Source organism: Peromyscus eremicus, chromosome 3 (genome assembly GCF_949786415.1).
Source record: "Peromyscus eremicus chromosome 3, PerEre_H2_v1, whole genome shotgun sequence".
NCBI classification, from domain to species: domain Eukaryota; kingdom Metazoa; phylum Chordata; class Mammalia; order Rodentia; family Cricetidae; genus Peromyscus; species Peromyscus eremicus.
The window spans coordinates 66,483,385-66,506,806 of record NC_081418.1 but is presented as its reverse complement, the minus strand read 5'-3'; the positions used below and the strand labels follow the sequence as shown (position 1 = coordinate 66,506,806).

At 42.7% G+C, this 23,422-nt stretch overlaps 2 protein-coding genes across 2 annotated transcripts in view; both read left to right on the top strand.

Moving 5' to 3' along the window:
- The window catches only part of Spmip4 (sperm microtubule inner protein 4), a 39,141-nt gene extending 35,107 nt beyond the window's left edge, over window positions 1-4,034 (top strand). The window contains exon 10 of the mRNA XM_059257834.1: window positions 2,803-4,034. Coding sequence (XP_059113817.1) covers window positions 2,803-3,618 — 816 coding nt within the window. The 3' untranslated portion in view covers window positions 3,619-4,034. The remainder of the gene's footprint in view (window positions 1-2,802) is intronic.
- Window positions 4,035-18,746: 14,712 nt separating this feature from the next.
- Window positions 18,747-20,386, top strand: LOC131905851 (cytochrome c, somatic). The gene is made up of 3 exons (XM_059256659.1): window positions 18,747-18,876; window positions 19,706-19,882; window positions 19,987-20,386. The coding sequence occupies exons 2-3, from the start codon at window positions 19,714-19,716 to the stop codon at window positions 20,133-20,135; spliced, it is 318 nt and encodes a 105-aa protein (XP_059112642.1). The 5' UTR covers window positions 18,747-18,876; window positions 19,706-19,713; the 3' UTR covers window positions 20,136-20,386.
- The last annotated feature ends 3,036 nt before the right edge of the window (window positions 20,387-23,422 follow it).

Below are 23,422 nucleotides of genomic sequence, written 5' to 3'. Positions count from 1 at the left end.
TTTTTTTTCCTATTATGCTACTGTTGGTAAAATAATTCACAAAAGAATTTGCTTATGATGAGTAAAGCTTAGCTAGTAATTTCATGATTTCTAATAAATTTTGGATCTTTGCAGATTTGTGTATCTTACACATTCCATTACTTTTGAAGAAAATGACTTCTTCCTGGTAATCATAATAATTGAGAGTTGGCTGAATTACAATCAAAAGCCAATAAGTTTTTTGACTATATTAATAGAGAATTGATTAAATAAATGGCTTGAAAGAAATTATCAATCCCTGTAACAAAATATATAATCTGTTAGATCAATTATATAAATAATGTGAAATGACTTAATATTCACGTGTTGGTTTATCTTGTATAAATATAAATTTTGAAAACATAATTTTCAAAGCTATAAATTATGAAAATATATATAAAACTGTAAGCATATGAAAATATGGGTTATTTTTAGATCACACTGAGAACTTTAATTTCGTATTTGTTTAAGCATTTGTGAAGGGGATACCAACACCTGAACTGGGTCCATAATCTGTGCTTTATCAGCCACCATAGGGCTTTTAATTGTTTTCATTTTACACTTGCAATGGGCGCTCTCTGTTGGATTAGATATATGCTCTGACACTGAGGGGTGCTCAACATACACGAGCAACTCCAGGAAAGCATATTTTAGTGGTGATAAAAATCCCTGTGAATCTTTTGTCTGAATGAAATACAAGTACTAGAGCTAGAGATGTTGTTCAGTTGGTAGTGTCCTACCTTAGCATGCACGAAATCCTGGTTAGATTTCTCAGCACCTCATAATCTAGGCATGGTAGCACATACCTATAATTCCAGAACTTGAAAAGTAGAGGTGATAGGTTCAAGAGTTGAAGGTCATGGTCAGTTGCATACCAAGTTGAAAGGCAGCCTGTGATACATCAAAAGAAAAAAGTACTGAAGGCTATAGCAGACACTATTAAAAATCTGATATCCTTTTCTTTAATGACAGATGTAGTAAACCTGTAAGAAAGTTGGGGTCTTTCTTCGCCTCATAGTATATTTACTAAACTTTGATTAGCTAAAGGTTATAACTATTATCCGGTATAGAAATTCCTCCAACTAGGATAATCCAAAGGGATGGTCCAAATTCCCTTATTCTTTAAGTCCATTATACTCTTACTATTTTTCTTTCTTTCATTCTTTCTTTCTATTTATTTATTTTGGGTTTTTTTTTTTTTTTGAGACAGGGTTTTTTTTGAGACAGAGTTTCTCTGTATAGCTTTGGAGCCTGTCCTGGAACTCACTTTGTAGACCAGGCTGGCCTGGAACTCAGAGATCTACCTGCCTCTTTCTCGGAATACTGTTACTATTTTGACCACCACTTTCTGTCATGTAGCCCAGGCTGGCCTCAGACTTTCTATGTAGCCTAGGATGACCTTGAACTCCCAGTCTTGTGTCTATTTCCCTAATGCTCGAGTCACAGACTCTTGTCACTATGTCCAGTTTAAGATTGTAAGTAAATATTCAACCAACTGAACTACATCCCTGCCCCTCCCACACACACACTCATCATCATTACTTTTCTCCTGATATATATGAAATGTATATACTGCTTTTTGGTGTTTTCTTTAGCATATTATTAAAAAAAATTTTCAAACATACAGAAATAATTTTCATTTAAGACCTGTATACACACCAGTTATAGTTTATCAACACTTTATTATACTTAATCTTTTGTGTAATCTATTCCCTCTAACCATTCATCAATATTTTTATTATTTTTACTCATTTTAGAGTGAAGTACAGACTTTAGTATAACCTTGTCCCTTAAGATTTGACATGCATACCATTTACCAGAGTTAAAATTTTTTTCTGTTTTTCGTTCAATGTAAAGTATACATTCGATAAAATTGTACAAATCATAAATGTGTATTTGTCAAAACAAATGCATCATTCAAGCCTCTGCCACAATATAGGACACATGTCACTATCTATGCCCTTACAGGCCACCTCTTCCTTCTCCTGCCCACATAGCTCCAGTAATAGTATCCTGAATATGCTTCCTATTTTTGCAGTTTCCAAGCCTGATTGAATCCATACTTTAAAAACAGCTCCAAAGGAAGCACAGATGGGGCAGTGGACACAGCTCAGTGGCAGAGCATGTGCTTGGCATGTGCAAGGCCCTGTGCTCAGTCCCTAAAACCAGTAAGCAGACCAGTAAGACTGAACACCTCGGACAGTGCTTCTCAAAGCACCTGAGACACTTGTTATAATGAATGTTCCTGAGTTGGGAGGATAACTCAGAGTGCACGGGTTTGTTCCCTCTTACACACCCTCCCAAAACAAGGAGATCCCAGAACCCCACTGTACACCTTGAAAGTCCTAGTCTTAAAACTAACGCTTAAGAACTCCACTCTCTGTCAGCTCTGAAGGTGATTCCGATTCAACCTAGGCTTAAGAACACTTGCCTTGCCTACATGATTTAAATAACTGCACAGGATAGTTACTGAAATCCTGATCTCATAAGTTTTAGTGAGTCCTTTTGTATCTTTGAAATTCTGAAAGCTGAGAATTCCTACACAAGAAAGCTTGCCTATAGCCAAATAAAACATATATACTTTCCATTTTACCAAAAGCCAGTAAAAGAGAAAAAATGTACTTATTTGGACCCAAATTTCAATGTATTCAAATAAATACCAAAGAATCTTAGTGTATAAACTTCCACCTATCTCTTACTTACTGATAGTGAAAACAGGTATGAAATAGGCCTGCTATTTATTAATCATTGATTTTTTTTCTCCCCTTTATTCCACTGGTATAGCAAGAAAAATTCCATCCTGCCTTAAAACCTCCCAGACCTTTGGAAGGTCGAATTGCCCGACTTATTCAGAACCAACGACCTCTGGAGGCTACGGTGCAGGGCCCACCTTCTTGTCCAGATTGTACCCCTAGAGCTTTGTGTGCTTTCCATACATTCATACCCAGTTCTACAGAAATGATGGCAATGAATGATAACCTCCTGCCTGGAATTACCCATAAAAACCAGGATATCGAAGAGAAGATTAAGGAAGAACAAGGCTTGATGTCTACCTATACACTCCCAACTTGTTATCCAACAAAAGATCTGACTAACCTTTATGACCTAAAATCATTTCCAAAGATCACAGACACCAAAAAGACAGAAGACTTGTACTGGAGACAGCTGGCAGTGAAACCCCTACCCATAACCTGCTCTAAGTCAAACCACTACATTGACTATGAACCACTTAAATCTGCCTTCCGTGACCCATATACTATGTGCCAGAACCCTGTTCGCCTCAGTAAGTCTAATATTCTACATAACAGAACAGATATGGATGATTTCACTTTTGACCACTTTTTAAGTAAACCAGAATTTTTTGATATGGACATGGAAAGCAATGAAGAAACAAGACCTATTTGGGCGTGGATTCCTAGAGCTGGAGTGCCCAAGCCTCAGACCAACCTGCTAGATCTTAGGAACTCCTTTTCAAAGTCTATGGCACAGAAGCGTTTACATGATTCCATCCAAGAAGAACAGAAGGACCTCAGGGATAAGATACACTCCGGGATGAGACATCAGTTCTATGGCCACAATAGCCATTATTTCTATAATTGAGATATTCCCTCCTCCCTTCAAAACCAAGTCTCTTGCAAGAAAATAAAATATGTCACAGAGTGCCCTGCATTTGGCTGGATTCTGTTTCTGTATTGAGCCATAATGACATTAATGAGGTTTGTGTTTTTAAGAATTTAAGTTAGGATCTGGTCAGAGGGACCAAAATAATGTCCTGACTTTTCAAAACATTTAACAGTTTGTCAACAAATATCAGAGCCAGAAAAAAAATTAGTCCTTAGTCTCATCTTCAAATTATACTCTGAAGAAGTTTTCCAAAATCAGGAAAGTCAATGTGTAGACAAAATTTACATCATCATTTTGTGAGAAATGAAAAGCTGAAAAAAAATTCAAATATTGAAGATTTGACAGACAACTATAGAATGTATCATGCCTTAATAAAATTAATATGTCAACAATCTCTTTTTGTAAATGTTTTCACAAAATAATGGGTAAAAAAAGGTAAAATTCATCTCTGCAAGTTCAAGGCCAGACTGGTATACATAGTGAGTTCCAGGAGAGCCAGGTCTATGCAGAGACCCAGTCTCAAAAAGAAGGGGTGAGAATTTAAATCCACAGTCAATTAAAGGTAGAGTGACTCTCCAATCTACAGAACTTCAATAAAAAGTATGTCAAGTCCGTGGGAAGATGAATCCTGAATGTTCTGAGTGCACACATGACAGTTCCCCTTAGCCTTCTGATAGAAAACAGGTATTTTTTGTTTGGTTGGTTGGGTTTTTTGGGGGGTTTGTTTTTGTTTGTTTTGTTTTTTCAAGAGCTGAAGACCGAACCCAGGGCCCTGCGCTTGCTAGCCAAGCGCTCTACCACTGAGCTAAATCCCCAACCCCAAAAACAGATATTTTATACAGATAAAATTATTTTGTTACAATCCAGACAACTTACTAGGTTTCCAGTTTGGGAAAGATGTGTGGCTTGCTGCCAATTATTCTAGAACCCAACATCTTCATTTTTGAAGTGTTTGCCCACTGTGTCGGTAACTCGCATATGCATGTCAACACATAAGTGTACCAAGAGGTACGTTTTTAAAGTTTTCTTTTACTCTGTGTGTTTGTGTGGCCATCGCAGCCCCCCCCCCGGGGGGGGGGGGTCAGAGAGCAACCTTCATGAGTCTTCTTCCACTGTGGGTTCCAGGGATCCAGCTCAGGTCAAGCTTGCATGGCAAGTGGTTTAACCTGCTGAGGCATCTCACTAGCCCAAGAGGTACATTGTAAAAATAATTTACCATGGCAAGTTGAGTACCATGAAGAAATAATGAGTTGAGATAAGCTGAGTTGCTTACGAGGGATCAAAGGAGGCCAGCTGCCCCAGAGAAAACAGACCAGCCAAGCTACATAAAAAAAGGGGGGATCAGTTGAGCTGCCTAGAGAGGTTCAAGCCACCTGAGCTGCCTGAAAGAGCCTCCAGCATGATGAGCTACATCAATCTGTACAAGCCTCAAGTTACCAGCCTTTGTGAACTGTGCCCTGTGCTGGGACAGGCTGTGAAGAACCTGGCTTTGAGTCATTTCTGTTCCTGTAAGTAACCCTTCACCTATATTCCTATAAGTAATATCAGTAAAACTCATTGGTTCACACAATGTAGTTATGTGTTTTGAATTATTTCTGTCCTTATAACTAACATGTACATTTCTTAAACCTATTCTGAGCTAAAATTGTTTTCCAAATTTTATTTTATATAGCACTAGTAGGTAGGTTTTAAAGAAAACAAAAATTTCCATATTGAAATACTGTCATGTGTATCACTATCACATGACAATTCCTAAATCATAGTCTCTATAGAATACTTGGCTGGAGTGTAGCTCAGTGGTAGAGTCCTTTGCTAGTTTGCCTGGGTTCAGTCTCTAACACTAAAACGTTTATAATAGAGGTTCTGGGGAGAGAACCCAAGCAAGAAAAGCACTTGCTCTCCAACCATAGGGACCCACATTAGCCATCCAGGGTCCCAGCCATGCCTATAAACAGGAGTGCTCAGTGGGGGCAGACACACCCATGAAGCGTGATCCTAAAAGTCTTAACAATAAAAACCCATAGTCAGATATCGAGGGTGAAAGCTGAAAGTTCAGAGAAGAAGAACAGTAGCCACTAGAAACTTCTTACCTCTACGAATCCTCAGACCAAATGGGGGCTGGAGATCCTGTCACCACCTGTCTTATATTCCTGTCTCCACCTCCCTAGTGCTGGGATTAAAGGTGTGTACCACTGCTGCCAGGCTCTGTTTCTCTTTTAGACTGGTTCAATCTCATGTGGCCCAGAGTGGCCTTGAACTCCTGATCTTCCTGCGTCCTCTTCCCAAGTGCCAGGATTAAAAGTGTGTGCCACCACTGCCCAGCCCCTATGGTTGATTAGTGGCTATCTCCACCCTCTGATTTCCAGGCAAGCTTTATTTGTCAGAAAACAAAATATCACACAACACACACACACACACACCCCACAGGTCTGATGACAATGGCATTCCCACACCAACACTTACAAAAAATAGAAAAAATTAAAGATGTTTAAATGCCTTTTAAAAAGTCACTGGGGCCAGGCGGTGGTGGCGCACACCTGTAATCCCAGCCAGCATTCAGGAGGCAGAGGCAGGTGGATCTCTGTGAGTTCGAGGCCAGCCTGGGCTACAGAGTGAGTTCCAGGAAAGGCTCCAAAAGAAACCCTGTCTCAAAAAAAAAAGTTACTGGGATGTCCAAGGTGATGGGCAATACAGTAATTTGATACTTTTATTGTCTAGTCATAGAACATGCCACGGGACTGGACTTCTAAAGGACAAATGTTGGAAGATGCAACTCCACAGTATAGGAACTCAGAGTTTCACCTTTTTTCTTTTTACAGTTGTGTGACACACACAGACATAGCATAGTGTACGTACGTGTGGAAGTCAGAGGACAAATTCCATCATGTGGATCCTACGGATCGAACTCAGGCTATCAGACTTTGCAGCAAGCACCTTTACCCACCGAGCCATCTCACAGGCCCAGGACCTTGAAGTTTTGGTTTTTGTTTTGTTTTGTAACTTTCTTTTTTTATTCTTTGTGTCTTTCACATCATGCGTCTCAATCTCATCCATTTCCCCTCCCTGTGTATCCTCCCTCTGCCCTTGCAACCCCCACCCCATAAAATTTAAGAGAAAAAGGAAAAAGAAAAGAAAAAGAGGGGGAATCTGACCATGGAAGCTGCAGTGTGACACAGTGAGTCACACGGTAAACCCTTTTGTCCATATATCTTTACTTGCAAGTGTTCATTGCGAAGTCACCTGGTTCGAGGCCTCTGGTTTCTGCTACACTACCTATGCTGGGCCCTCACTGGAGCTCCTCTTGATTATCCTGCTGTTGCCTTGTGTTGTGGAGATCCTGCAACTTTGGGTCTACAGAACTGGTTCCTTCACATGCTCCAGCAGATCACAGATGGGGTGAATATTGGGGTGGGCTGACCCATAACCTGGCTCTGGGCCCATGCTACTATGGCTGAAATGAAAGGCTCTGGTCTTTAGTGAGAGAATACCTATACTCCACATAGATTAATTAAAAAGTTCAATGGTGACAGTTTGTAATGGGGGATTCCAGGTTGAAGTAACTATCTGTCCAGTTTCACTTACTCTTTAAATTGATCAAAAACATCTAGTGAGATGATCATGTGTTTTTTTTTTTTCTTTCAATTTGTTTATATGGTGTATTACATTGACAGACTCTTGTATGTTGAACCACCCTTGCATCCCTGGGATGAAGCCTACTTGATCATGGTGGATAATTGTTTTGACGTGTTCTTGGAGTCTGTTTGCCAATATTTTATTGAGTATTTTTGCATCGATGTTCATGAGGGAGATTGGTCTGTAGTTCTCTTTCTTTGTTTGGCTTGGGAATCAGGGTAATTGTAGCCTCATAGAAGGAGTTTGGTAATGTTCCTTCTGTTTCTATTGTGTGGAACAATAGAATTTAAAGAGTATTGGTATTATCTCTTCTTTGAAGATCTGGTAGAATTCTGTGCTGAAACCATCTGGTCCTGGGCTTTTTTTGGTTGGGAGACTTTTAATGACTGTTTCTATTTCCTTAGGGGTTATTGGTCTATTTAAATAGTTTATCTGGTCTTGATTTAACTTAGGTATGTAGTACCTATCCAGAAAAGTATCCATTTCTTTTAGATTTTCCAGTTTTGTGGAGTACAGGTTTTTGAAGTATGACCTGATGGTTCTCTGGATTTCCTCAATGTTAGTTGTTATATCTCCCTTTTCATTTCTGATTTTGCTAATTTGGATTCTCTCTCTCTCTCTCTCTCTCTCTCTCTCTCTCTCTCTTCTCTGCCTTTTGGTTAGTTTGGATAAGGGCTTGCCTATCTTGTTGATTTTCTCAAAGAACCAACTCTTTGTTTCATTGATTCTTTGTATTCTCTGTTTCTATTTTATTGATTTCAGCTCTCAATTTGATTATTTCCTGGCACCTATTCCTCCTGGGTGACTTTGCTGCTTCTTGTTCTAGGGCTTTCAGGTGTGCTGTTAAGTCACTAGTGTGAGATTTTTCCAACTTTTTTACATGGGCGTTTAGTGCTATGAATTTTCCTCTTAGCATTGCTTTCATAGTGTCCCATAAGTTTGGGTATGTGGTATATTCATTTTCATTGATCTCTAGGAAGACTTTCTTTATTTCTTCCTTGACCCATTGGTGATTCAGTTGAGCATTATTAAGTTTCCATGAGATTGTAGGCTTTCTGTAATTTTTGTTGTTGTTGAAATCTAACTTTATATCATGGTGGTCTGATAGAACACAGGAAGTTATTCCATTTTTTTGTATCTGTTGAGATTTGCATTGTGGCCAAGTATGTGGTCGATTTTAGAGGTTCCATGGGGTGCTAAGAAGGTATATTCTTTTTTGTTAGGATGGAATGTTCTGTAGATATCAAATAAGTCCATTTGAGTCATAACATCAGTTAAGTCCCTTATTTTTCTGTTAAGTTTTGATTTTGTAGATCTGTCCAGTGGTAAAAGTGGGGTTTTATGTGTGATTTAAGCTTTAGTAAGGTTTCTTTTACATATGTGGGTGTCCTTCTGTTTGGGGCATAAATGTTCAGAATTGAAACTTCATCTTGGTGGATCTTTCCTGTGATGAGTATGTAATGTCCTTCTTGATCTCTTTTGATTGATTTTAGTTTGAAGCCTATTTTGTTGGATATTAGGATAGCTACACCAGCTTGCTTCTTAAGACCATTTGATTGGAAAGACTTTTCCCAGCCTTATTCTGAGGTAGTGTCTATCTTTGAAATTGAGGTGTGTTTCTGGTATGCTTTCGTATCCATTCTGTTAGCCTGTGTCTTTTTATAGGTGAATTAAGTCCATTGATATTAAGGGATATTAGTGACCAGTGATTGTTAGTTCCTGCTATCTTTTGGTGGTAGTGTGTGTGTACTTCTCTTCTTTGGGGTTTACTGCTGTGGGGTTATCTATTGCCTGTGTTTTCGTGGGTGTATCTGACTTCCTTAGGTTGGAATTTTCCTTCTAGTGCTTTCTGTAGGGCTGGATTTGTGGATAGGTATTGTTTAAATCTGGTTTTGTCTTGGAATGTCTTGTTCACTCCGTCTATGATGATCGAAAGTTTTGCTGGGTATATTAGTCTAGGCTGGCATCCATGGTCTCTTAGTGTCTGCATTACATCTGTCCAGGTCCTTCTGTCTTTCAAAGTCTCCATTGAGAAGTGAGACAGTTGATTAGCTTGAACTGTTTGGGAGGCCCCCAGGCAGTGGAGCCAGGACCTGTCCTTGGTGCATGGGCTGACTTTTTGGAGCCTGGGGCCTATGCTGACACACTTTGCTCAGCCTTGGTATACCTGGACACCAGTACACTTGGTACTGGACCTGCCTTGGCTGAGTCTGCCAGGCTAGGCTGACTCCCCGGGGGAGACCTTGCCTTGGAGGAGGTGGGAGTGGGGGGAGGATTGGGGGAGAAGGCTGGGGGTGGGAGGAGGGAGGATGGGGGAATTCATGGCTGATATGTGAAATTAAGTTAATTATAAAATAAAAATACTATAAAAAATAAAATAAAATAAAATAAAATGATCAAAAACACTGCCTGGTCGTGGTGGTGCACACCTTTGATCCCAGCACTCAGGAGGCAGAGGCAGGCAGATCTCAGAGTTCAAAGCCAGCCTGGTCAGCAGAGTAAGTTCCAGGACAGCCAGGGGTACATGAAGAAACCCTGTAAAGTTCAAAGACACATTAAAACTTTTTATTTTGGTTGTCAGATTGTGTCTTATGCTACAAGCATATAACACACACACACACATACACACAAAGGCATAAATCAGCCAGGTCAATGGGGAGAATTAAAACATCAGAACATGTTAGAAATAAGAGTGAAGAGAATGCTTTCTAACCATCCAAACACATAACACAGAAGGTGGAGGAAACAGCCAATACTACACAGCAGAATCCTCAAAAAGCTCAGACTTAGCACCAGCAGCCTTTGGGTCTGACAGCCAGCGGGTGGGGGACTGGAGTAACAGAGGGCAGGAAGCAGGCACTCAGTTGCCTAGGTTTCTCACCATCCACTCCACAGTGCAGGACAAGTGAGGAGAATAGAATTTATGTCATGAAGCAGACGTGGCCGAGGACTGGATACTGTCCTGAAAATGGGAAACCCAGTCTACTCATGAAGGTCCTAGAAAACAGACCTCCCAAGGACCTTATTGAAGGGGGTGTAGCTGAGAGCTGTTCACAAAGGTATGGGTAGAGGTAAAAGAACTGCCAGGGGCTAGTGAGGCTCCAACGAACTCAGAACAGCAGGAAGCATTATCCTAGACCTTCAGAAGTTTCCAGTGCCTCCCACTGGCTTAACCCAAGCAAAAGCGGGGGAGCCAGGGGCATCAGGGGTAAGGGAATGCCAAGAGATCACCAGATTAAGGCAAAGAAAGGTAGGTAGGGAGTGGGTCGTCATAGACAATAAGTGCTAAGAACATGAAATTGAATTATCTTCTTTAGGTCTTCTAGATAACTGGTTGCAGATTTAAACCAGCACTGGCTGCCTCACCTTGCAAATTTCTATTAATAAAGATGTCTTCCCCTAAATTCATGCAGCACCTCTGCTAGCTTGAGACTAGCCTGAAGCTCCCTCATCTCTCAGTACTCATAACCTCGAAGAATTATGAGCTACAGTGGATTAGGCTTGGCTTAAGAGAATTGCTCTAGCTCACTAAACTGCCTCGGTGGCAGGGGTAAGGTGTTTCACTTCCTTGTATTTGCTGGAGCACTGTTTTTAGTTTCTTTCCTTCAGTAGTGTTCCTTTCCCATTCTCAGCCTCACTATTTGTCACAGAAAGGCTACCGTTGGTCCTTCTTCATGGTCAACATGCTTTGCTGACTACGCTCAATCATTTCTGGGCTTTAGTTTTAAGTGAAGAGATGTGCTTCTCTGCTTCTCATTTGAACACTCAAAGGCCACTGTGGAGTTATGAACTGGCCTAGATGTAATTTTATTGTGTCTCAGTGGAAAGCAGAGAGACAGGGGAATTGTGAATCAGTGTGGTGGTGAGAACACACAATTGTGCCATATTGCATGCATGCATTTCCTGATTCTCTAAAACAACTATAACAGTAAGATCAAAGACCATCTATTACAGATCACCCTAACACATATACTAGTAAAGACTGACATACTGTGAGACTACAAAAATGAACCATATAGACAGGAAATGAGCTGTATTAGTCAGGGTTCTCTAGGGTCACAGAACTTATGGAATGAATCTCTCTCTCTCTCTCTTTCTCTCTCTGTCTCCCTTTCTCTATCTATAGATAGATAGATAGATAGATAGATAGATAGATAGATAGATAGATAGATAGATATAGACATATAAATGAATTTATTACAATGACTTACAAGCTGCAGTTCAACAATGGCTAGTTAGCTGTGAAGAGAAAGTCCAAGAATCTAGTGTTGGTTACATGGTGCGCTGCTCATGGCTGGAGGAGAGTGCTGATCGGAAGAATCACAGCCATGGTTACCTTTTTAGAGCTTTATTGGGAAAGGGGGGGAGAAAGAGAGGGGGCAGACGGAAGGAGAGAGCAGAAAGAGAAGCGGGGAGAGAGAGAGGGAGATGGGGGGGCAGACGGAAGGAGGGAGCGGAAAAAGGACACACAGAGGGCCCACCCGCTTTTTAGGCTGGGACGTCATCGCAGGCTGATGACGTAATTAAGGACAGAATCCTTACATCTAGCAGTTGCTTGGTCCCATAAGGCTGGGTCTCAGCTGGTCTTGTGTATATGCCAGAATCCCCAAGAAGTAGGCTCCAATGTCAGTGAAGAAATGGATGTGCTGACAAGGCAAGGCAAGCAGGGCAAGCAGGAGCACATCCATTGTCCTTCCAGCAGAAGGTGTGGCCCCGATTAAAGGTGTGCCTTCCAGACTCAAGGTCTGGATTAAAGGCATGTACATTGTCTTCTTGCCTCAAGGTCCAAATCACAAGTATGCCCTCCATTTCTGGATTATATTTCATTCCAGATATAGTTAACAACCAAGAATGGCCATCACATGAGCACATGCCTTAAAAAACAAACAAGCAAACAAAACCCAGCATCTTCATATTTGTTCCACACAGGGTTGCCACAAACCTGTAACCTGAAAGAAAGAAGAAACAGGATGTACAAGGATGGGGAGAAAAGAAAAGCATAGTAACAGGAGGAAACTTGTACAGATGTAAGAGGGGATCGATGGGATTGTCCATGTGACTGTGGATATGAGAAATTCCATGAAAGGCCACCTAAAAGCTGGGAAGACCAGAGAAGTGAGTAGCATGGCTAACTCCACACACAGAGAGCCCCCAACCAGGAAATCTAATACTACAATTCTGCCTGAGAACTGAGGGTTACTGGGGAAAGTTCCAAAGGCCAGAATGTTAACATTCTGATCCCACCCCTGGGGGCCGCCCTGAACCCTGATGTAGAAGCCTCTTCTTAAGGAAAAACTCTGCCCCTTTCTCTCTCTCCTTCCAATTTTCCTCCCACAAGGTGAGCACCCCTCGCTCTCTCCCTTCCTCCTCCCTCTCCCCCTCTCTCTAATCTATCTATCTATCTATCTATCTATCTATCTATCTATCTGCCTCTTCATCTCTCTATTATAATAAACTCTCCACATGGATGCATCGTCTGGGTTATATATCACTGGCTGCCACCACCATGCCCCCACCTGGCATGCATCTGCCCAGCATGTTTCCCTGCACACTCGGGATACCCACACCCCACACCCCACCCCTTCACCCCTGTAATAAATCATAACACAGAGAACCTAGAATACTTGTCCCATAGCCAAGAAAGGAGCGCTGGCTCATAGAGAGACAGCAGGAGTCCTCTGCTTCTTTGTTTCTTCTGGACCTCAACCATTGCATGTGCCCACTCATTTTGGATGAAAGAGAATCTGCCTTACTTGATCCACTGACTGAAATGCTAGTCTCTTGGAATTACTTTACTGACATACCTAGAAATACTACTGGCCACCTGGATATTACAGAATCCAGTCAAGCTGACAAAGTTATCCAGATTGAGAACAGCTTATGAAATTTCAGGTTTGCAAAATGAGAGAGTTCCATCCACAGACGTTGGTCAGCTGCATAATACGCTTATACTACATACTGGAGAGGCCTCACTTAACATTAGTGCAGCCATCACTGGCTGCAGACTAACAATACTGGGACTAGGCCTCACCCTTACAATAACCAGGAAAAGCCACAAACTGTACCCTGCGGGAGACCAGTCAGAAGTGAGACAAGTACTAGATGCTCCAGAACATTAAGGATAGCTTACATCACGCGTATATACGTTGCCAATTTCCTTGCAGCAACACCAGTACCAATCCCTCTTTGACAAGACTTTTATGGCTCCACCCTTGCCCAATCAGGAGTTCAATCCCCATCTGAATCTGGAATTCCCCTACCACCTCCATCAAAAACCCTGTCATAACTGAGCTCAGGGCTCTCCCTGATCCAACCGCTGTGTTGGAATGGACAGAGAGCCCAAGCTCGAGCTTGCAATAAAGGCTCTTTGCTTTTGCATACTAATTCAGACTCCTGGTGGTCTCTGGGGGGCTCATGACATGAGCATAACAAACACCACCAAACAAAATATAACAAACTCTATGTGATGTGTTTTACAATAAAAGGAGGAAATTAAACAACGGTAAATCCAATTAGCAAAACCTGTATCTATTTGACATTCTTCTTATTCTACTCCCTGGTCTGCCTTCAGAATTACAGTAGCTGGCATTTTGTCATTACTTTGTACATAGATCACACAGGCTTACACACACACACACACACACACACACACACCAGGTTCTGGTGTGAGCCTCATAGCAAACAGTATCATATGTTGGAGAGCACAAGAAAGAAGTCTCATGGCAAAGAAAGAAGCAAGAGGGATCAAGTTTGCTCCTTCATAATAACTGGCTCTCTCAGGAACTAATCCACTCATGAGAGCAGGGCAATCAGACCAGGAATTTAAGAGATCACAAATAGAAGACTTAATTAGCAGGGACTTGACACAGGACTTACCTCTTAGCTAGGAACAGACAGGAACTATTCTGACTACAAACAGAACTTTTAACCTGCAAGGTATAATCTTGGTTTCAGTTTCCCCCAGAAGACAAAACCTATCTTCTTAATGTTTCTATTTCAATTGGAAGAACTTAGACCTTCTGAGGGATTAATTCACATTCCACTCGGGCCCTTTAGTTTTTCTTAAAATGTATGTGCCTACACACATACAGTAAATAAGTTTAAGAACAAGTAAAGCTAACACACAAGCACACATACACTCATTCAGTAACGTGACTGCTTACCTGTGATATTAAGTCTCTTGTTACTAAGACTTGTATCACATCTATTAACTAGAAACACCTATAGCCCTTTAGAGATGAATTTTATCCTTGTTGCTTTTCATTGACATCTCAGGCTTGGAATTTCCCAAGATCCTGGGAATCCTCTAGGGCCTGGGCTGAGACATTGCTCTGGATATTCACAAGTCCTTCTACCAGACATCAAGATGCACTGTCCATTCGCAACTACCTTGCTCATTTTTTCAGACAGGCTTTTCTTAGACTGTGCAGACACAATGAAATCAAATGTTGAACCTGCATGAAGGTAACCTGAAGCTATGACATTTTAGGGAAGATGTTCTTTTTTCTCTTTATTTATTTATTGAAAATAGATCTTTTTTTTTCTTACAACATAGTCTGATTTCCGTTTGCCCTCGCTCATTGCCTCTCAGATCCTCCTCACTTCCCCACCCTTCCAACTTCATGCCTTCTCTCCCTTTACAAAAAAAAACAGAATAGAATAAAACAAACGGGGTAGGTGAGAAAGAATAAGCATGCACGAAAACACACACACAGACAGAAAATCCATAATCGGAAGCTATAACATAGAAGCAGAAGACCAATAAGGTAAAAACTGCCCAGACAAAGCCTTGTGAGACAAAATTCTCCAAAAAGAGTTGGTTTTGAGTTTTCCATCTACTGCTGGGCATGGGGCCTGGCCTCAAATGTGGCTGATATACCCAGTGAGATGGTTTCCAGTTGGAGATAGCTCTTGGTTAGGGATGGGAGATCATGTCCACTTCTCCCTCAGTGCTGGGACTCCATCTTGCTTGGACCTGTGCAGGCCCTGTACACACTACCAGTCTCTGTGAGTTCGTATGTACGACAGTTGTGTCACATCTGGAAGGTCTGGTTCCTTGGTGTTTTCTATCCCCACTGGTTCTCACAATCATTCCACCTCCTCTTCCTCAAAGTTGAGGGAAATGTTTTCATCCCAGGCGTTACTAAATCCAAGGCAGACAAGGCTAATCTGCTTCTTTGCCAGTCAATAACTGTATTTGATGCTTTAGTGTAGCAGCACTACCTAGGCATTTTTGCCCACGCTGCTCCAGCCCCTCCTCACCTCCTTCTCTGAGCCGCTGAGCTGCTGGAACAGCCTGAGATTCTTTCATTTCAGCACAAGCCCAGAAGCCAGCCCGAGTCAGCGTGGACTGAGCACGTGGACTGAGCACGTGGACTGAGCACGTGGACTGAGCACGTGGACTGAGCACGTGGACTGAGCACGTGGACTGAGCACGTGGACATCTGCCTCCAACCAGCAGATTTCTTGTGCCCTCAGTTATATACTTTGATTGAGGAGAGGGGGATTTTAATAGATATTTTTCATATTTTTAAAGATATATAATCCATTATACTGTTAAAGAGAGAGAGAGAGGCATCTGCTTTAAGAGTTACAGCTCTCAGCAGCCTCCATCCTTCCTAAGGGCTAAGAGAGCAGATAGAGCAATAGAAATAAAACGACATGCAGTTTCTTTCTCCTACTCAAATAATTCAAGTATGCTGGCTTTTTGTTGCTGTTGTTTGTGCTTTACGTGGGGGGCGGGTTGGGGGTTGGTTTGGTCTTTTGAGATAGGGTTTCTTATATCTCAATGGCTCTTGAATTTACTACAAAGTCCGGGATGATCTCAAACTGATCCTTCCACCTCTCCCTCCCCAAAGCTTCCTGAATGCTAGGCAAGCACTCCACTAAGCTACACAGCCAGTCTTCTCTTGAGCATACTGAGTAAACAGTAAACACTGACTCTCTTCAGAGCTTTAAAGGAGCGACATGACAGCAGCGCAGAATCTGTGGTACCTTCTTTACCACAGGAAGGAAAGATACTGGGCTTTTTTGCCCCCACCCCCCAGACAGGGTTTCTCTGTGTAGTCCTGGCTGTCCTGGAACTCACTCTGAAGACCAGTCTGGCCTTGAACTCCGAGATCCTCCTACCTCTGCCTCCTGAGTGCTGCTTTTCCCTTATCTCTCCACAATTTTCAGAAACAAGACTCTTTATCTACAATTTCCTCAGCTAGAGAAATACTGAATTGTCTGTTTTCTATCCTCTTCCTCATGGGAATAAATTTGTTTGAGACAAGGTCTCCTTATTCCACCCAGCCTGGCCTTGAACTAGTCAAGGATGACTGGTCTTCTCATTCTCCTGTCTCCTTCCCAGTGCCAGGGTCACTGGTGTGCATCCCCCACCCCATTATGCAGTGTTAGGGAATAAAATGTAAGATGTCAGTCCATTCGCTTGGTCAACTGAGTCAGTCGTGTACAAACCCTGCAGCAGGATGTTCCTACTGGAAATCTGTGGTCAGCCACCTCCTTTATAAACTTTATAAGAACAGTAACTTCTGATGCACAAAGGAGAGATATGGGAGAGCGAGGCCTCAGTACGGATGACACTCCCTTTGGAGGAACCTGGAAGGCAGCATCAGGACTTGATTTAAGGACATAGTGAATGTCTATGGATTTACTAAGGCAGGTCTTTAAAAAAAAAAAACTTTGAGCCGGGCAGTGGTGGCGCACGCCTTTAATTCCAGCACTCGAGACTCAAGAGGCAGAGCCAGGCGGATCTCTCTGAGTTCGAGGCCAGCCTGGTCTCCAAAGCAAGTTCCAGGAAAGGCACAAAGCTACACAGAGAAACCCTGTCTCGAAAAACCAAAAAAAAAACAAAAACAAAAAAAACAAAAAAAACTTTGAGAGTTTGCCAAATAAGCCTAGATACGGATAATTTAAATAAGCCTATGTAAGGACTATATCTGAATGCTCAGTGAGTTCCCCTAAAAGCTACAAAAAGTCTTGAATATGTTCTGAGTTCTACTGTTTATAATAAGACGTGGCAGTTCAGTGTTGTGTCAGAGAAAGAGGATTTAAAAGTCAAGACAGTTTTAAAAAATGAAAATACAGGCAGATCTCTCTACCTATGGATTCCACATCCACGGGTTAAATTTAAAAAAATAAAAATAAATAAAAAAAACACCAGATCAGATCATATACTATGTAGCTAGACTTACAATACCCTCAGGCATATTGACTTTGGAGGTTCTGTCATTTTCCCTAAGTGACATTATATAGGATTGTATTTGGCATGTTATAATCTAGAGATGATGTAAATGTTGGGGAAACTGTGTAGATTGTATGCAAATATTACACCATTTCATGAGAGGGACTTGAGCACCCATAGGATTCTGTATGGGTGATGGGGACTGTTCTGGAGTCAACTGCCCCTGGAGATAACTAAGAATAACTGTACTCATAGACTGATGTATCCCCTAGAGCAGATCATTGGACCAGTGGCTTGAAAGCAATCTAAGGCGATCTAGACCAGCCTCCTAACATCTAGTGTTAATCTGCCGGTGGAAGGAAAGATGGTAGAATCTAAATAAACTCCACCATAGTTTGCGGGTTCACTCTGGACACCAAGAGCCTGCCAAAGAACCAGGTATCTGTAAACACTTGACAGGATGTCAAGGCTAGACAGAACATAGAAAAGGACCGACGCTCATCAGAATTTGGGGTCTGAACTTGGGAGATAAGAGGAATGAAGAAAACTTGCAGTGGCAGAATTTAGCGTGTCGGGGAGTTCGTTTTGAAGTGCAACTGGAAAGTGTGCTAACAAAACTTCCATCCCCGGTATGGTCAGAAGGGATGCAACTCCAGTGGACTCCCAAGGATCAGGTCAAGTACTGCTTTTTTTTTCCTAGAAGCTTGCCAGCACACCCTCCTTGTTTTTCTACAAACACCAGGGGAAGGGGACAGGGACTGGGGGCGATGACCCTGTCTGCCCCAAGTACCGTGGCGCTCGGTCCCTGGGAGAGTGGGAAGATGGTTTAACAGAGTGAAGGTCACCAGCAGGCGTCCACTCGGAGGCCGGCGCACTTTGCGCCAGCCAGGGAGTCTTGACCAAGCCTGGGTAAAGGTCGCCAAGGTCGCCAGCGGACCGGGCGGCAGTCCCGTGGGCGGCGGCCCAAGCAGTCTTCAGAGCAAAGTGATAAGATACCTGAGCCACGCGGCACCGCCCTGGATCCCGAGGGAGTCGCCGGCCCGCCTCCCACACACGCAAGCTCAGGGAGCCGAGGGTGACATCACCCACGTCCACGCCTTACGTCCGAGGGCCTGTCGTAAGCGCCGGGCAAACGAGGCCTTTAGAGGAAGGGCGCCCTCTGGGCACACCCTAACCTGCTAGCCCGCATGCGTGCGCCCCTCGCTGGCGCGGTCCCGACGCGGAAGCCAATGGGGCGCGGCTACGTCACGTCGCAGCAGCCGACGCTGCCGTACGTCGGGCCACGGGCGGGCAGAACAAGTGCGGTTGCACCGACACCGGTACATAGGCGCGGGCCGGCGTGTCCTTGGGCTAGAGAGCGGGACGTCCGTCCGTCTTCGGGTCGCAGCGGTCGTGGTGTTGATCACCTGGGAGCGGTGAGCGCGTAACGGGGACACGGGGCGGGAAGAGCGCGAGGAAGCCGGAGCGGGCCTGACTTGGTGGGGCGTGCAGGGCCGCGGCAGGGCTGGAGGTAGCGTGGGCGCAGGGCCGGGGCCTGGAGTTCTAGAGACGACTCGCCCACCACCCTTTTTAGAAAGCAGAGGCTGCTGCTTCTCAGGACCTGGCCGGTTCTTTTCCTGATCGGGCATCCGGAAGGGTGGGTTTCTTCATTCTCCTTGAGACCGGCTTGGGATGGGTGACCTCATGGTCACCCCGGGGGGATCTCAGGACGCGAGAAGCAGAAGGCTCCTGCCCCAGCCCTCCCTTGCTTTCCGGTGTCAGACTAATGCAAGAGAGAGCGACTTAACCTCCAAATGAGACGAGAGCTGGTGAAAGCACTTAGGACACCCCCCTCCCCCATTGCTGTGTTTTGTCTTGTCTTTGGAAGTGTCCTTAATTGGCCGCACAGACAGCAATTAAGCATCCCGAAACGTTAGAATTGCAGTGGTTTTGGTTTAATGGAATTGTAGTCCAATTTCATATTTGTGACTTTTTGACCTTGCCTTCTTCTGAGTTGAGTTCCCACTTCCTTCATTGGGCACGAGCCTATCATGAAGATAAAAGGGGGGGGGGATCTCCTAATTAGTGTGCTTGCTGTTGGAGAGTATTGTAAGTGGACTGAGTAAGGTAGAATTCGGCCTGATGTTAAGGACGTAAGAATAGCAATGGGATGGTGGGTAGTTAGGTGATTCGGATGGTCATTAGAACCCATTGTATGTGTTCCGTGAGCAAGTTATTTGAATTGTTGGGTCTTTTCATTTTTAGAAAGAAAAATGGGTGATGTTGAGAAAGGCAAGAAGATTTTTGTTCAGAAGTGTGCCCAGTGCCACACTGTGGAAAAGGGAGGCAAGCATAAGACTGGACCAAATCTCCATGGTCTGTTTGGGAGGAAGACTGGTCAGGCGGCTGGGTTCTCATACACAGATGCCAACAAGAACAAAGGTAAGTGGGAACTGTTAAATCCCAGCACAGACTGCATGGGTGTAACCAATGGCAGACTTATCAGGAGTGTCAGACACTTAACCACTGCATCCTTTTCTGTTTAGGCATCACCTGGGGAGAGGACACCCTGATGGAGTATTTGGAGAATCCCAAAAAGTACATCCCTGGAACAAAAATGATCTTCGCTGGAATTAAGAAGAAGGGAGAAAGGGCAGACCTAATAGCTTATCTTAAAAAGGCTACTAATGAGTAATTCCACTGCCTTATTTATTACAAAACAAATGTCTCATGGCTTTTAATGTGTACCATAATTTAATTCATACATCAAAATTCAGATCATGAATGGCTAACAATGTTTTTGTTGGGACGGTCCTGATTTAAGTAAAAGTGACTTATAGTAAAGTGGATATGATCTTTTTTAAAAGTAACAATTCCAGTCACTATCACAGCTCTCCCTTTCTCAAGATTGGATTGGACTTATTAAAGTTATACTTTCCACAAAGATGGAGTGTCACCTCAAACCTATTGAATGGTTTTATATTTAAATTTATATAACTGGGAATATGGATATGTTTAAACACTGGGAAAATTCTGTCACTCTCTCAGAAACAAGAAGACTCACCTGTGTTTCAGTTTGTATTCACTGGCCTGTTACAGGCAATGGAATGCCAGGAAGCAACTGTCTGTTCTTGACTTGATGATGTCATTTTAATTAGAATTCCCTGTCAAAGGATGCTGTCTTTCACCATTGAAAGGCACTTACTGTGATCTATGTATAATATCAAATAAAGAGTATTTAGCACTTCTTTATAGCTGACCTATTAACTTAAAATACTTTTAGAAACCAGCAACTTAGACTTTACTTTCTAATTCTTTATTATCTGAGACAAAGGTATAATTCAAAATTGTCCTTAAACACCCATTCAGAAACACAGGACTGGAACTTCTGTGTATGCGTGATTGGTAGTGGCACTCTCTGCCAACTTATTAGATGGAAAGATTAAAGAGATAGTTTGTAAGTTTCCAACGGTAAGAAGAAATTTAAAACAACCATGGATGGTGACCTTTTGATTCTGCTTTTTTTTTTTTTTTTTTTTTTTTTTTTTTGAGACAGGGTTTCTCTGTATAGCTTTTGAGCCTGTCCTGAATTCACTCTGTAGCCCAGGCTGGCCTCGAACTCACAGAGATCTGCCTGCCTCTGCCTAAAGGCTTATGCCATCACCGCCCGGCTTGATTCTGCTTTCTTAAGTAAGTGTTGACAAAGTTTTAGCTGTTTAAACATTCCCTAATGTAAAGCTGTGGTCTAGTGGAGGTACTGGATGGTGTAACCTTGGCCTCTGGGACAACTCAAACTAGAGCAACACTCACCCTTCATTCTTTGGCCAGAATGTGATGTATAAGGGGGAATCGTCATGCATTTGCTGAGTGGTCCTAAATTTTATAGAAAATGCTAGGGAAATAAGGGTGATAGTGGTGTCTTGGAGAGTGAAAAGGCTGGGAAAAGGACCTCATTAATGATTTCAAAAGTGGAGAAGATTAAGTAGGCCTCTAAAATCTGACAAAGCACTTCGTGACATAAATGTTATTTTATGTGCATGGATGTTTTGTCTCCATGTGTGTCTGTGTACTATACATGTGCAGTACCCCTAGGGGCCAGATGAGGGTGCTGGATCCCCTGGGACTGGTTACAGAAGGGATCTGCAGTGTGGGTGCTAGGAATCCAAGCTGGGTCCTCTGGAAGAGCAGCCAGTGCTCCTAACCACTGAGTCATCCCCAGCCATAGGCTTCTTACTGAGTCGTTCAAAGGTTGAGCCTTTGTGACACAGGGCTTGGTGACTATTATGTTTTAGTAACAGCTTTCAAAGGACACTTTAACCTGTGTGCAAAGAAAGTCCTGGAGTTTTCTTTCTCTTGCATCCTGGGAATAATAGAAAAAATGAGCCATTAAGATGATTGTAAACATTTGGCTTAATATGTTATAATATGAGGCCCTCATTATAAATTCAAAGGACCTCATTAGTACAACAGGTAGTGTGTTAGTCTTACAGTTTATAAATTTAGATACTTTATCCTGGAACCTAGAAATGATGAAGTTCTGATGACTGAGTTATTACCTGACAAAGGCTGGTTACCTCAGGGTGTACATTTTGTGAGGTCGTGAGTAAAGCATCCCTATTGATTAGTCATAACTTCGATTGAATTTATTTCTGTAGCTAGTACATCATCTAAGGCCTATGCTGCACAGATGGTACCTCCTGCGCTCTAAGGCTAGCTAGACTCAAGTAAAACATCTAATGATGCAGAAGGTAAATCCTGTGAGTAATGCAGAAAGGAGACAGTCTTAGCTGAAAAGAGTACGTTTCTGAGAAATAAGGAAAATGGGACAGAAAGCTAGCCCTCTTAACTCGTCTGCTTGTTCTTAGTTTATTGTAGGTGGCTAGTTAGTGGTATAAAGGAAAGTCAGATGAGTTCCTTCCCAGGGCCGCCTGTATTCTGAATGTTTAGAAAGACTGCCCAACAGAACCTCCTGTAAGGATGGGTCTTTCAGACATATGTGTCCATTTTCCACACGTGACTGTTAAACCCATGAAGTTTACATAGGATGACTGCAGAACTGAGTTTTTATTCAACTACATTTCTGTAGCCACAGTAGCTAGTGGCTGCTTTTGTTTTGTTGTTTTGGGTTTTTTTTTTTTTTTTTTTTTGGCTTTTCGAGACAAGACAGGGTTTTTCCTTGTAGTTTTGGTGCCTGTCCTGGATCTCACTCTGTAGATCTGCCTGCCTCTGCCTCCCAAGTGCTGGGATTAAAGGCGTGCGCCACCACCGCCAGGCTGGCTGCTGTCTTTATGGTGTGGACCTAGAACTAGAACCAGCCAGTGTGAGCACTTGTCTTCTGTAAATGTAGAGTTTATGCACACGAATTCTAATGCCTTTCTGAACACTGATATTTCCTTTGTTTAAATCTCCTGCTTGCTTCTGATGTGACCATGCTTCACCTGTTTAAGTTGGTGTTTTAGGTGGGTAGAGATGCACCTTTTGTCTTCTGGTGCACCTTCTTTTACAGACATTCTGTTCTGTTCATTCACTTAACCACTGGAGATTGCTGTAACGATAGAGGACGTGTTGGAGTGCACACTGGCTGTCTAGGGGAAAAGCCTCAACAGAGACTAGCTTTCCACAGCTCCATAGTCTTAGACTACTTCCTATTGGTCAAACTCAGAAGTAAGCTGAGAACCTATTCATTTCTAGTGGTAACTATTTGAGCTTCCTTTTGCTGGAACATTTTAAAAGCCACAGATGTTGCTGGGCGCTGAATGAGAGCTGCATAGATCATCCAGGTGTACTCAGGCATGCAAATACACTGGGAGCTCCTGTTCCCTGATGAATCTCCAGAGTACTATTGAGATACACACTGGCCTTTGGCTATATACATTTGTTTAATAAAAGACAGAGTATCGAGTTTAGACTTATTTGGATTCTAGATTATTTTGGTTGGGAATTTAGTGTGTTTCAAAAACTAGGCATATCCTAAGCTATCCT